This window comes from Emys orbicularis, chromosome 4, assembly GCF_028017835.1.
Source record: "Emys orbicularis isolate rEmyOrb1 chromosome 4, rEmyOrb1.hap1, whole genome shotgun sequence".
Classification (NCBI taxonomy): Eukaryota; Metazoa; Chordata; order Testudines; family Emydidae; genus Emys; species Emys orbicularis.
Genome location: NC_088686.1, coordinates 89,825,363 through 89,839,830, shown reverse-complemented (window position 1 = coordinate 89,839,830; position 14,468 = coordinate 89,825,363). Strand labels below are relative to the sequence as shown.

Below are 14,468 nucleotides of genomic sequence, written 5' to 3'. Positions count from 1 at the left end.
TTAGTAATAAATAATGTACTTAAATAGTCTTTAAAATGTTGTTTGTTGTTGCATTGTATACTTCAACATGAATATATTACTTTTTTTAATAACTTAAGTAGTTCACATGTAATATTTTAATATTGTAATAAACATGTAAAAATGTTTTTTTTTAATAGTTAAGTATGACTCCCAATGACTCAATGCATTGCCATTTCTTATGGAGAAAGGTACAAAAAATACATACTGTGGAACATCCCTTAAATCAGAACTTTTTATAGGAAACTGGTTGTTAAGATTTTGGCAGCTCATCACTGATTATACTCTATATTCTTTATGAAAATATGCTTGATATGGATATGACATAGCTAATATATACTTTATGCAAGATGGCTGATGTGGGGTATCATTGCAAAACTTAAGACCTATTGACTGTGTTTATCCAATCTGTATGCATGTAACGTTTGTATCTGAGGCTAGAAATATTGACCATGCCTCTGTATTTCAAATGTCCTCTGTTGGAGGAGGCCAGGCAATGTTAGTGGCTTATTGAAGGAATGCACAAACACATAAAGATTACCCCAGGAACTGTGTGCAATAGAAACCTCTGATAGTGCTATACAATGGGGACTACTTGACCAAGATCAGATACCTCTACACAGTGGTCACACCCAGTGGTCACAGCAAAAGAACCTTCCAGAAAGTGGGGGGAAGAAAGAAAAGGTGGACAATGACAGCCTACAAGAACAACCGGAAACACCTGAGGTACAAAGACTAAACAGTGAGAAGTGATTGTCCCAGCAATCTGGATGATGGGAAGACAGACACTTCCACTCAGCTCAGCATACTGAGAACGAGAAGGAGCTGACATTATCAACTTTCCTTCCCCACCCCCCCTTCCTTTTTTACAGGGGGAAGGGATAACTCAGTGGTTTGAGCATTGACCTGCAAAACCCAGGGTTGTGAGCTCAATCCTTGAGGGAGCCATTTAGGGATCTGGGGCAAAAATCTGTCTGGGGATTGGTCCTGGTCTGAGCAGGGGTTTGGACTAGATGACCTTCCAACCCTGATATTCTATGAACCACTGAAGAATAATCCAGGTGTGTATAATATATCTTGTGTGCCCATTATGCAGACATAGGCCTTTTTCTCACTGCTAATAAAACTAATAAAAACAACACAAGACAAGTTAAGTTTTAACAATGAAGACAAAAGCTAAAGAAAATGTCTCAAAAATTAAATGAGAGAGCAATGAGGTGATATGTGAGTACCACAGTTTTGAGTGCAATTTTTGTGGTGATACCTTTTTGCTCCTTGTGTGTGTAACAGTGACAGAAGTGGAAATCTGTATAAAGCACAATGGTAGATTTTCTGCCTATGAGCTTGCTTTCCAAATGAATTAAGTATTTCACATACTATTTATAATGCTTTTCACTACTCTCAATGTTTTGTGTGCATTCAATTTTTTTTATTATTATTAATAGACTGTGTGACCTACTATGCATTGGAAAGGGACTAATAAAGATTTATTTTTAAATGTTCAGACTTTCATTAAGGGTTTTTCATGCAATAGCCATGAAATTCCACTTGAAAAATGTTTTTTAAACAGTCCTGAAAATATAGGAATGTGGACTTGGTTCTCTCTACTCCAAAAATGTGTTTGGTATCAAGTGTTTGTCTAATGGGTATTTTGAGGATGGCGACTAAGCATCTTGTCATACAGCGAAAGTGTCACTTAAGATTTCTTGAGTAAATAAAATGTACATAAGGCTGTGACACTGGCCCTAAACCATGGTGGATTTGATTTAAATTTAAATCACTAGTCAGGAAGACTCGATTTAATCATGGTTTTCTAGATAAAAGTGCCTTCTTGTTGGTTGTTATAGCCTTAATACATATACAGAACTCTGTTGTGAAGAATTAAATTTCATTTCTAGAAGGTACACACTATACATTTTTAAACAGTGATTTCTCTAGAAAACTTTTAAGAGTAGTTTTACAGCTATATCATAAAATGAATGTGTGATATTCTATACCTTGTGGGAGAGTACCCCATATTCCTCATTTTCATATAATCGTGATCTTACATATAAAGCATGCCTTGTAAGGTATCAGGGGAAAGGGTTAGGGTTACACACCAAGCCTGTCCAAAGGAAAGTTTATGGCATACATTTTTTCCTTTCATCTTAACCTAGAGATGTGCAAAAAATTGGGAATACAACATAGCTTCACCAGCCCATACCATCTACAAACCAATGGACTAGCTGAAAACAGAAACAAATCCATCAAAAGGTAATTTTAGGGCAGGGAAAATTACAGTATTAATAGAAAGGAGAATGTACTATGACAGAAGCTACAAATTGCTTCAAATGTTTAATACATTGAAACTCAACTTGTCTTTTATTTCAAATAGTCCTCTTTACGCCTTTTCGATTGCATACAATTTCTCTCAGTAAAGACAGTACTTTCCCGTCCCCCACAAATAATCCACCACCATTTTTTACAGAGCATTGCGCAAGTTGGTTGATGACAGTGCGACTAATTGGGATGAATTTCTTGGTGACGTATTTTTTTTGCGAACAAAACCAAACATGACAACCAAATTGGCACCCTATCGACTACTGTATGGCATTGAGGCAAGATTCCCAGAGCAAGTCTCAGACAACTACACGATAAGTGTCCTTCAGCTTTCAGGTGCATATGTTATTCTGTGATTGTTCATTTTACAAACACAACTCCTTCTCCATTTGTTTCCAAAGCCAACAGATTTCGAGGAACTCGATGAAGAATACTACAAAGAGTACATCATGAAAATTGAAGCTAGACATGATGCTGAAACTAAACTGGCTATTAGTAATATTTCAAAAGCACAAGATAAGCAACAAATACAGTATGCCAAAACTAAGACTCATAAACATGGGGAAATAACATTCAAGGTTGGTGACACTGTCATGTTACTGAATGCGAGAAGGAAAACAAGAAAGGGAGGGCAGCTACAACATACCTACGTGGGACCATACAAAATTGCCGCTGTAGAAGGCAAAAGAGTTACATTAGAAAACAAGTTAGGGAAAGGTTTAACAACGTTGTACAGTATCTCCCAACTAAAAGTATTTAAAGAGCCTCCAAAATGAGGTGAGGAAAACATATCACAGAGAAACATGGAAAAGGAAACTGCTGTGGATGACACTGTGAAAACCTCAGGAGGTAGGAGAAATGGGAAGCAATGTATCTCATACGCCTCACAACAGCCAAGTGGAGGTCACACACACGGAAGAAGAGGAGTGTGTAGTGTCAGGAGTTTCAAGCAGTCATCCAGGTGATTTTGATGACATGGTTATAGAGGATGATGAAGACAGAGAATGGTTTCTCAAAGGTATTGCTTACCACACAGTTGTTTTTAAAGAATTTGTTGACACACTTCCATTTATCAAGCATGTCAATAGTTTCCATGTAGGAATGGAATGTTTGTTTGCAAAAATCATTTCTCTCTCTCTTTTGTACACTACACCATACAAGAGAGGTGGGAGGCACACCAACTTCTGTCAAACACCTGGTGATAGATCCAGAGGGGTGAAAAGATCTGCTGCTGAAATCAGAAACTCATCCAAATGTCATCTTGTGTGTATTTTGTTTTGTGCTGAGTGAGAGAAGCCAGATGAAGATAGGGAGTGTGATTGGGCTGCAGGGCAGCCCAGAGGGGGGGCAAGTGGGGCAATTTGCCCCAGGCCCCGAGCCCCGCAGGGGCCCCCACGAGAGTTTTTCGGGGGCCCTGGAGCGGGGTCCTTCACTCGCTCTGGGGGCCCCAGAAAACTCACAGGGCCCGGGCCCCCGGAGCTTCTTCCGCTCCGGGTCTTCGGCGGCAATTCGGCGACGGGGGGGGGGGGTGTGTGTCCGTCCGCCCCGGGACCCGCCGCCGAAGTGCACCGAAGACCCGCGGCAGGGGGTCCTTCCACCCTGGGACCTGCCGCCGAAGACCCCAGGCCCCCTGAATCCTCTGGGCGGCTCTGTTGCAGAGTTTAGCAGAAAGCTTTTCTATCAAGAGAGAGATCTGGGTGATACTTGTTTACCTCACATTCTGTCAGCTGCAGTATTCAGCATTGGTTTCTTTTGCTCCTAATGAAAATAGCACAGTAGGTTTGCTTATTGTGCTAGGCCAGGGGTTTTCAAACTATGTGTTGCGGTCTGTAAGGGAAAGCCGCTAGCTGGCTGCGAGACACTGTTTACCTGAGCATAATGGTAAAAATTCACGATGTCTCTGCTACCTGTAGGAATTAGCTTCATCACATATATAGCAGTGTTACAGGTAGCACATCCCTACAGGTTGCAGAGAGAGAGAGAGAGAAATGCTATCTGTAGGACCGTGCTACCTGCAGCAGCGACAGGTCCTACTTTGCTAAAACGGATGCAGGGAAGTGGTCATCATGGTCTATCTTGCCTTTAGTAAGGCTTTTGATACTGTCTCCCATGACCTTCTCATAAACAAACTATGGAAATGCAACCTAGATGGAGCTAAAATAAGATGGGTGCAAAACTAGTTGGAAAACAGTTCCGACCGTAGTTATCAGTGATTCACAGTCAGGCTGAAAGGGCATAATGGGTGGGGTTCTGCAGGGATCGGTTCTGGATATGTTTTTATTCAAAATTTTAATCAATGATTGAGATAAAAGGCATAGAGAGTATACTTATAAAGTTTGTGAATGATAACAAGCTGGGGTTGCAAGTGCTTGGGAGAATAGGATGAAAATTCAAAATGATCTGGACAAACTGGAGAAATAGTCTGAAATAAATAGGATAAAATTCAAAAAGGAGAAATGCAAAGTACTCCATTTAGGAAGAAACAATCAGCTGCACGCATACAAAATGGAAAATGACTTCCTAGGCAGGAGTACTGCGGAAAGGGATCTAGGGTTCCTACTGGACCACAAGCTGAATATGAGTGAACAGTGTAATGCTGCTGCAAAAAAACAGAACATCACTCTGGGATGTCTGTTCTACTCTGCGCTGATTAGGCCTCAATTGGAGTATTGTATCCAGTTCTGGGCACCAGATTTCAGGAAAGATGTGGACAAATTAGAAAAAGTCCAGAGAAGAGGGGAAAAAATTAAATGTCTAGAGAACATGACATATGAGGGAAGATTAAAACATGATAACAGTTTTCAAGCATGTAAAAAATCAAGTCGCATTTTTTTACAAAAGCTGTTTCTTACAATCTATACGTATCAATAACTGCTATACAGATAGCACATTTCTACGCATAGCAATTTCACATATACTATAGTGCAAGAAACTGCTACCTGTAGGCATTTGCTACATCAGGTAGCAGTTTCTTACAATCTAACCTATCAGTAACTGCTACCAGTAGCACATTCCTACACGACACCCTGCGGTAGCCGAGCCCTCCGGTAACAGGACAATGGTGGAACTCTGACTCCCGCCTTCCCCCGAGCCTGCAGCCAGCTTCCCTCCGGCCTTTGTCTCTTGCCTGCCCCACCCACCCCGCGGCGGCGGCAGCAGCTCCGGAGCTGCAGGTGGCGCCGTGTGCCCCGATCCCAGAACTGGGCGGGCCCTGCCGGGCTCCGCGCTCTGAGGGTGCCGGGCGGGATCGTCGCGACGCGTCCCCGGAGCTCTGGCTGCCTGAGCCGGGAGAGCGAGCGCTAGGCGGCCCGGCGGAGCGGAGCGGAGCGGGGCCCGGCATGGGGCTCTGCCTGCCCTGCTTGGGGGGAGCCGCCGAGGACGTGGTGGAGACGCCCGACCCGGTGAGTGCGGCGCGCACGGCACCTCCGCACCCCGGGAGCCCAGCTCCTCTCCCCCCCGACACGCCCTAGCTGGGCCGCGCACACCGCGCTCCCCGGCCCCTCCACACGCCAGCTGGGCAGGGACCCCCCGCCCCGGAGCAGGCCCCCAGCAGGTGCAGCCTCCTTTCAGCTCCTCCTCCGAACGGTTTTTTCTGGGCTAGCGGTTTGTTTGGTTGTTTTTCTGTTTTTGTCGGGTTTTGAAATTACCCCACAGAGGCGCGACTTGCCAGGGTGTGGTTTTCCCATAATCGCAAGATTAAAATAATGCAGCAGAGGTGAGGCGGGGTAATAGATGTTCAGTCGTTAGGCAGAACAAGGGCAGCAGCAATGTGCTGGGATGGGTTAGCCCACCTGGGGTGCAGTGAGCCGTGAGGATTGCTGCCTGCCAAGCAGGGCTGGTGCAACCACAAGCGAACTAGGCGGCTGCCTAGGGCACCTAATGGTTGAGGGCGCCTAAAAGCCCGCTCAGGCAAGGAGGTGGAGTGGAGGTGAGCTGGGGCAGGCGGGCGTGGGGAGGGCTGCCTGCAGTAACGGGGGGGGCGCGAACAGGGGAAGCACTCCCTGCTCTAGATCAGGGCCGCCCCGGGGGGCAAGTGGGGCAGTTTGCCCCGGGCCCCACAGGGGCCCTCATGAGAATATAGTATTCTATAATATTGCAACTTTTTTTATGGAAGGGGCCCCCAAAATTGCTTTGCCTCAGGCCCCCTGAATCCTCTGGGTGGCCCTGCTCCAGATCACCTCCACTCTGCCTCCTCTGCTGAGCACACAGCCCCCGCTCTAATTCTCCTCCAATCGGTGTGCTCAGCGGAGGAGGCGGAGCAGAGGTGAGCTGGGGCGGGGTTAGCTTCCGTGGGTGGGGGAATCTCCCCGGGCGGGGTTAGCTGCAGAAGGGGGTTAGCTTCCGGGGGGGGGGCTCCCCGGGCAGGGTTAGCTGCAGAAGGGGGGTAGCTGCTGCAGGGAGGGGGGGCTCCCCAGGCAGCGGGTGGGGGGATGGCGCAAGGTGGAAGTTTCGCCTAGGGCGCGAAACTTCCTTGCACCAGCCCTGCTCCCAAGGGTGCACCCATAACGTACTCCAGTGACATACACGCAGTAAGAGATCCTGTTAAAAGACTGCATTTTTAAATATTTATTTTGGGGACAGAGGGAATTAAGCCCTCGATGTATAATTAAGGGTTAAATATACCCTTTAATTTAAAAAAAAAAAAAATTGATCTTGCATGGATCTGCAGAAGCAGCTCCATAGTGCTCTAGGTTTGTTTTTTGTTAAGTACATTTATCTTTAAAGGGACACCAACTTGAAAATCATATTTTTGTAAGAAAATTTTCTACTTAATAATTTAGGTCTTACTTGTAACTGAAAGAAGTTGATGGGCAAACAGATATTTTTCTCCCATTCCATCTTGTCTGCTTTGGGCATTTGACAGCACTTGGTATATCAGTTTTGCTCTTTCCTTTGTACAGACCGGATCTTGCAAGTATTTGCACATATGGGTAGTGTCATATGAATGTTTGTTAGTCAGTTTCTTCCTTGATTGGCAGCGGGTGGGGGGACAGGAGATAAACATCAACAGAAAACTCTTAAGAACTAAAAAAACAAAATCCAAACATACTCAATTTGACAAACTAATTTTTAAATGTCTCTCTTTATAATGTTTTAAAACATTGAAAATCCTGTTATTTTATACTGTCCAAAAGTCTAGGTGCTTCTCGGTAAAGCTGTGCAGCTGTCCTTCTACCAGCTGGGTACCGCAGGGTCAGTACCTTACCACACAGTATGTAACTAGAGAACAAAAAACATAGGGTGGAACCCCTTCTTCTTAGCATGTGTACATGTCTCAGGAGGCACATGACCAGGATACATCACCAAATTTGGTCTGCTGGTTGGATCATTAGCTTCCCTGGGCTGCATACTGATGGGGAGAGTCGTATGAATGCTAATCCATGCCCCCCTTAAACCCAAAACCTCTAGCATGAACTAAAATTAACACAATTTGGAGTTTGTCAGTCTCAGTCACAGGTGTCCTGCACGTGAAGTATCTGCAGGAGCACAAAGTGAGATCTGGCGGGACCATCTGTTAGAGGGAGAGGGTAATTCTGTCTCTAAACCCGTGCTTGATCTCTCTGTTACACTCCTGTTTGTTATATGCACCCTCGTACTAGAAACTTTACTAAGATGGTGAACTCATTTCACATATGCCATCATTCACTACCATTTATTACTGACATGGGTACAAATCTTCTTAGCATAGTTCCCTGCATCCTTGTGGAAGCCTACTGACTTCAGAATCAGTGGGACTCTTCATGGGTTTAGGGGCCCATGCTAGCTGACCTGATTGTTGGATCAAGATCCTGGTTGGGATTTAACTGGTAAGGAAATAAATCTGCTTTTCTAACTCTGGAAAACAGTGGAGCCTGGTTTTAGTGAACTTGCATTCAGTGAAAATCCATTTATAGTGGTAGCTAGTCTAGTTACAGTTGTTTTGTAAACATTACTATCAGAGGTTTCATGATGTTAGTTTTTAAAATATTTATGCTTGTGATGAGGCACATCTCATGAGGTTATTTTCATGAGGCCCTCAGGGAAACAGCAATCATACCAAGATCTCATTTTTCTTTTCTCTTCAAAGGACAAGGACAACTTATGGAATAACTCTGTTTCTCTGCCATATAAATACCTTCTTATTGCATGTTTCATCCTAGAATGATTTTTTTTTTTTTTGCGGTAAAGATACAAGTCATCTGACATGTGGCCTTCTAATGGATATATCTGCATAACACTAACTACTGTTACTCAAAGACTGGAATAAATTATAGCAGCAATAACACTCTACCATCTTAGTAACCAAAAGCATACTGTCCTTATCTAGTTACTTTAATACTTATAACAGAGAGAAGAAGCAGCTGCTGTTTGACTTAAGTTCAGAATTTGATTAAATAACTTCCATGGTTCATATGAATGACAAGGAACGGACATGGAGTAGTCTATGCATTATATCATTTAATCTTTTTTAAAACTATATTTTCATTGTTAAACAATTTATTCTGTTTTCTCTACTACAGTGGAATATAACTTTTTTTCAAATTTTCTGTAGGAAATTAAAAGAAGACAACTTGCAGAAGCCGCAGAAAAGAGGCAGATGGAGGTAACATTACATTTATTCAGAAACTTGTTATGTAGCCACTAGTTTTAATATGGGAAATACCAGAGGTTTCTTTGCCGAAATGCAGCTGAACAGCATACGTGGACTATAGGCAAGTGGAATTTATCATTGCACTTGGCTGTCATGTTACTAGTTTGATGGGTATAATGTATTTGATGGGTATTTATACAATGATGTCATGGAACATTGGCAGGGATTTTGAAAGAAGCTTAAGATAGTTAGGCACCTGACTCCCATTGAAATTCAAATGGCTATTAGCGCTGTTGAAAATCCCTGCCATTATAAAATGTGAATGCAAAGCTGGAAAGTTCTTATAAACCAAAGAAGAAATTGATTTTTGTCAGTGATATTTTTGTTTTACTTTGACCACAAACACCAAAGAGATTTCAGTTGCATTTTTCAAAAATTGCAATTGTTTTGGCGGCATTTGCAAGTGTTACTTGCTACTTCTAAAAGCTCAACGTAGCTGAATTTGTTGTCTGTTTGCTTCATTAACATGAGGGAAATATGGGTCTCTTTTCTCATCCCAGTCAATTAAGCAGTGGCATTGACAAACTCTGGGCCTGAAAAGTTGGGGACTTGGGTGTTGAAGCTGGGAGGTCTTAAACTTAGGAAAGTGGAGGTAGTATGTGCCTTAGGGCAGAGGTAATAATAGGAGGGTGGAAACACATACAGAAGCCTAAAGCAATAGAACTGTAGCCTTATTTGCACCTTACCAGACTTTTTTTAAACACTGCATAATCCAAATTCTCTAAAATGTCTTGATGAATTTCAAATATGCAGCTGAAATCTGAAGATAATGAATGTGTGTATTGTATGAACATTGTTGGTTGTTGTTCTCTGTATAGTTGGCCTTTTGCTGGTACGGGCTTATTCTGTTTGCTCCTGTTTAAAAGATCATGATTCATATTTGAGTCATGAATAAAAGCACTTTCTAAATTATTATAGCAGCATTTAAGTGATATTTAAAGGCCCTTTTATTAAAACTTTTTTGGTTTGCTTTAGACTACATTTTAATTAAAAAAAAAAAGGATTTAGTACAGCTACAGTGCTTTGACTCTCAAAGTACTTTCTAAATATATATCCTTGCAACAACCCTGAGTGGTAGGTAGATAAATACCATATAGGAAGAGATATAGTAGATGGTGAAAATAGACACAAACTAAAGCTTCTATTTTGCAAACACGCAACTTGACACACGAGTGTGTGTGTGTGTGTGTGTTTGTGTGTTTGTTTGTTTGTTTTGAAATGACTAGAACTAAGGCTTCCAGCCCTGTGTTCAAACCATGCTGGAGCTAGGTCATTCTGTTTCTGTGCAAACAATATGCTAATCTAATATACTGTTCAGATCACCCTACTTCATCTTTACTTCATATTTTATATTGCATTGACAGCTTAATGCCTCTCTTCACATTCTTACTCAGTCTACAGTCTTGCTTTGTCACAACTCTGCTTTGACCGATATCAGTCACCACCACCTTGGATTTGTGCTAACAGTCTGTTCCTCTTTCCTCTCAGCATAGATTTAACCTTATTCTTTCTGTTGCTCACATGTAGTATTATAGCTCTAAATTATGAGTTAGAAGTGCATTAAAAATTCTGTAAAGTTCAGATTTCAAAATAAGTAAGAGGAAAAAGAAGCTATTATGTACGGCCTTGGTATTCATGTTTTAGAACCTTATATCGCTCTAATTTAGGTACTTATATGGCCCCATCACCATAGTAGCTCAGTGCCTCAATCTTGTAATGTATATATCCTCACAACGCCCCTATAAGGTAGGGGAAAGTACTATTAACCCTATTTTACAGATGGACAATTGAGGCACAAATAGTGACTTGCCCAGGGTCACAGAGGATATTTGTGGTATAGGAATTGAACCTTTGTTTTACACATCCTAAGCTGGGCCCCTAACCACTTGGCCATGCAGTTCTGCTGCATGTAAAATTCCCATTGACTTCTGTGGTAGGGTTTACATAAGGACTGTAGATGTGGAAATTAAATCTGTCATCTCCCCTCATGCATTTATTGTAAATTGTAATGAGACCTCTTGGCTAACATCTCTCTGTTAGCCATAGGATGCCCTGTACTTGCAGGAATCCATGTGGTAAGAGAAGGTGGGGCAGTGATCCCATAATAAAGTAACAGTTTGGGTTCTTGGATGCAGCAGACTGCCTAAACCATCCTTTCTAAATTAAAATTCAATTGGTGAAGGTAAGAATATAGAGCTCATACCAATTGGAAAAACTGCAGGATCAAAGTGCTTGGGAGTTCTTGAAGGAGAGAGAGGGGGGAAACGTTTAATTTTACAATTTGAATACAAACCACATGCATTTACTCATTAAATTATGCCCAGCTGGATATACAAATAAAAATGAAATAAGAGAATACCCCATTACCATCACTGACAAATACTGTGCAATGTGAAAAAGTACCTTAAAAAGTTATGCTGCTGTGTTACATACTAGTATTAATTAGTGTTTCAATATTGCTTCCAAATAGAAACCCACAAAATATAGTTGCCAAGATTTTATTTCTTTGGAAAGAAACTGGACTGCAGTATTTTACCCTATCTTATTTCCCTAAAGGCCACCTCTCGGGGTGTTAAGAACCCATATTCTGTGGAGCAAAAGAAAAAGAAACAGGAGGAAATGGAGAAACAAATTGCATCTTCAAGCTCTGGAGGAGGAGGAGGCGGACTTAGAGTAAGTTTTAAGATTTACTTTGTTAAATCCTTTTAAAAATGTTTTTAGATTTAACTAGCTTTATTAGTAAGTTCAGTTTTGTCTGTATACGTCTACTAAAGCAGTGCTTCTCAAAGTCGGGCCGCTGCTTGTTCAGAGAAAGCCCCTGGTGGTCCGGGATGGTTTGTTTACCTGCCGCTTCCGCAGGTTCGGCCGATTGTGGCTCCCACTGGCCACGGTTCACCGCTCCAGGCCAATGGGGGTTGCTGGAAGTGGCGGCCAGTATGTCCCTCAGCCCGCGCCGCTTCCTGCAGCCCCCGTTGGCCTGGGACGGTGAACTGCGGCCAGTGGGAGCTGCGATCGGCCGAACCTGCAGACGCGGCAGGTAAACAAACCGGCCCGGACCGCCAGGGGCTTTCCCTCAACAAGCAGCGGACCGGCTTTGAGAAGCACTGTACTAAAGAACTATACAAAACAAAGTAAGCACAAATAGAAAGCAGAAGTCAACTTAACATGTCCCAAACTGAAGTTTCCTTCCAGATCCTTCTTATCCACTTGCATTCTCAGCGGTTATCAACAGTATCACCCTGCTCCCGGTCACTGAGGCCAATCATGAGTCCTATTTAATTTCTTCTTCCTTGACCCGCATATCTAGGTTGTAGACAAATTTTGTCAATGATTCAATTCCTGTCAAGTTTCTAAGCTGCAATCTTTCCTTTTTATTCCCACAGCAAAATCTTGTTCAGACTCTTTATCCCACATTGACTATTGCACCTGCTCTTCTTATGATTTCTCCAATACCCATTTGATCCTTCCCTCCAATCCATTCGAAATGCAGCTTCTAAGATCATTCATCTTCCTTCGTGTTGTCTTACTATATCACCCACCCCCTCTTTGAATTCTTCCACTAGGTCTCCCTTTTCTACCACAAAACGCAAGCTACTTTTCCTAATCTTCAAGGCTTTTCACAGCTCTGTCCTTCACCACTTGTCCACTCCTGTCTCTTACTGCATTGCTCCCATCCTCTCTGCTCCACCATTAATGCGAATGTTGACTTCCCATTTATCAACTTCTCCCACAGTCGTATTCACACCTAATTCCAGGCTGCTCCCTGCACATGGAACACCCTTACTGACCGTACTTGTAAGATGGCAACCTCCTTCAGAAACCATGTTTTTTCCTCCATGCTTATAAGAAATTAGCCAAATAATAATAAATAGGCAAGGGAGAAGTTATGTATTTTTGGTGTGCATCTGTTTTTTTTTTTAATCTACACTTTATATATGCTTATTTCCCTCTCCCTTACCTTTTTAATAAGTTGCTGCTTTCCTTTTAGATGGTAAACTCTTCTTGGGACAGGGATAGTATCTAGAAAGTTGTGCATCCTCTTGTTGCACATAAAAAGTATTGGTGGATTTGAATGAAGTATGTGGACCGTAATGAATCACTGAGTTTATTGCATACATACAACTTTGTTTTATTTTTCTAGTGGCAGGTTGGATAAAGAAATGTGGCATCTGAAAAGAAGAGGATCAAATACTGCCAATAACTTGCCAGTTTCTGCAGCTGAGTGGCACTTATTCATTGTGTGGCTTTTGCTGTTTGCATATGAAGATTCAACAGTACTTTGCCATTGCAGTACAACAGAGGTGTATGCTAAGAATATTTTTCACACAAAAATCTCAGAATGCAAAACAAAGGTGGCCAAAACTTGTCATTTTTTAAACGTCTCATGCTTCAACTTTTGGGTGGGGTGGAGAGTGGGAGATGCACAGTTATTTGGGAATGAACTTAGTATTTAATGGTGATAAAGTGAATGTATTATATTTCTGCTCTTGAAACGAACTTATGCACAGCTTGGGTAACTTTTAGTGTGTGTGGGTTTTTGTTTTAGCATTTATTTAAAGTTTTGTTGAACTTTGCCTCTTTGTAAAAAAAAAAAAAAAAGCTATCTTCTCTAGATACTTGTGCTGCTATCCATCTCTTCTGTACTAATTATTGGTTAATTACTTGTGAATTTAGTGCCTTTAAAAAGGCTTTTGGAAAAGCTTGGCTTCTACAAATTGAAATTTTGTGAAATGTGCTGTAAAAAAAAAATCACTTTAAATTATAATCGCTTTACATGCTTTTATTGAGGTAAATATTTTGTGGTCTTATGCCCGTTCTCTTTTCATTGATTCGCCAATTATGGATTTCTTTTGAGTACATAATTATATTATAATACGTACTGGAAGTTAATGCTATTAGCTAAGCTAAACATTGTTGGCTATTTTGTTCTTTTTTGCACCACAAGGGGGTAGTGTTGTACTTCTGGAAATATTAAAAAATAGAAAAGGAAAAAGACCTATTAGGTCATCTCTTGGATAGTTTATTTCCTGAAAGCTTCTGTACTACCTGGGTGGCTTAACTATATATAGTACAATAATATTTGCCAAGTGCTAGAAGCACTTTTACTGCTCTTTTGTATCAAGGAATGTCTGTAATCCTTTTCCAAATGTGAAACTGCTTTTGATTATTTACAGCTAACTAAACTGGTGTATTATGAACAGATTCCAAAACTAGAAGTGACCTCAGAACACTACTGAGTAGATGAGGGAATTTAGAAATGATCCTGTTCCAGTAAAAATACAACTTTTATTTTCCCTGGAGGGCACTATGTTTGGCCTATTAGTGTCCTAGTGACTCCATTTTTGACCCAGGTTGGACTGTGGAAGTGTTACTTGGATTAAATACACTATCTTTTCCCCTTGAATCCAAAACTATCATCTTAAATCCACTTTCTTGAAAGAACTAGCTTCCTGGCTTCTGCCTTCATAATTCACAATAGCAAAGGAATTCTTAACAAGAG

At 41.7% G+C, this 14,468-nt stretch overlaps 1 protein-coding gene across 1 annotated transcript; it reads left to right on the top strand.

The window, feature by feature from the left end:
• Window positions 1–5,669: 5,669 nt before the first annotated feature.
• On the top strand, window positions 5,670–13,744 carry SVIP (small VCP interacting protein). The gene is made up of 4 exons (XM_065404073.1): window positions 5,670–5,738; window positions 8,870–8,920; window positions 11,525–11,641; window positions 13,110–13,744. Exons 1-4 carry the CDS (start codon window positions 5,676–5,678, stop codon window positions 13,122–13,124), a joined length of 246 nt encoding a protein of 81 aa, XP_065260145.1. The 5' UTR covers window positions 5,670–5,675; the 3' UTR covers window positions 13,125–13,744.
• The last annotated feature ends 724 nt before the right edge of the window (window positions 13,745–14,468 follow it).

What these genes read in the sequence shown, in the direction of transcription:
- SVIP (XM_065404073.1), top strand. Translation starts at nt 5,676, where the DNA reads ATGGGGCTCTGCCTGCCCTGCTTGGGGGGAGCCGCCGAGGACGTGGTG. An exon ending in TGGTGGAGACGCCCGACCCG is followed by an intron (nt 5,739 to 8,869) that starts GTGAGTGCGGCG and finishes AATTTTCTGTAG; the next exon opens with GAAATTAAAAGAAGACAACT. An exon ending in CAGAAAAGAGGCAGATGGAG is followed by an intron (nt 8,921 to 11,524) that starts GTAACATTACAT and finishes ATTTCCCTAAAG; the next exon opens with GCCACCTCTCGGGGTGTTAA.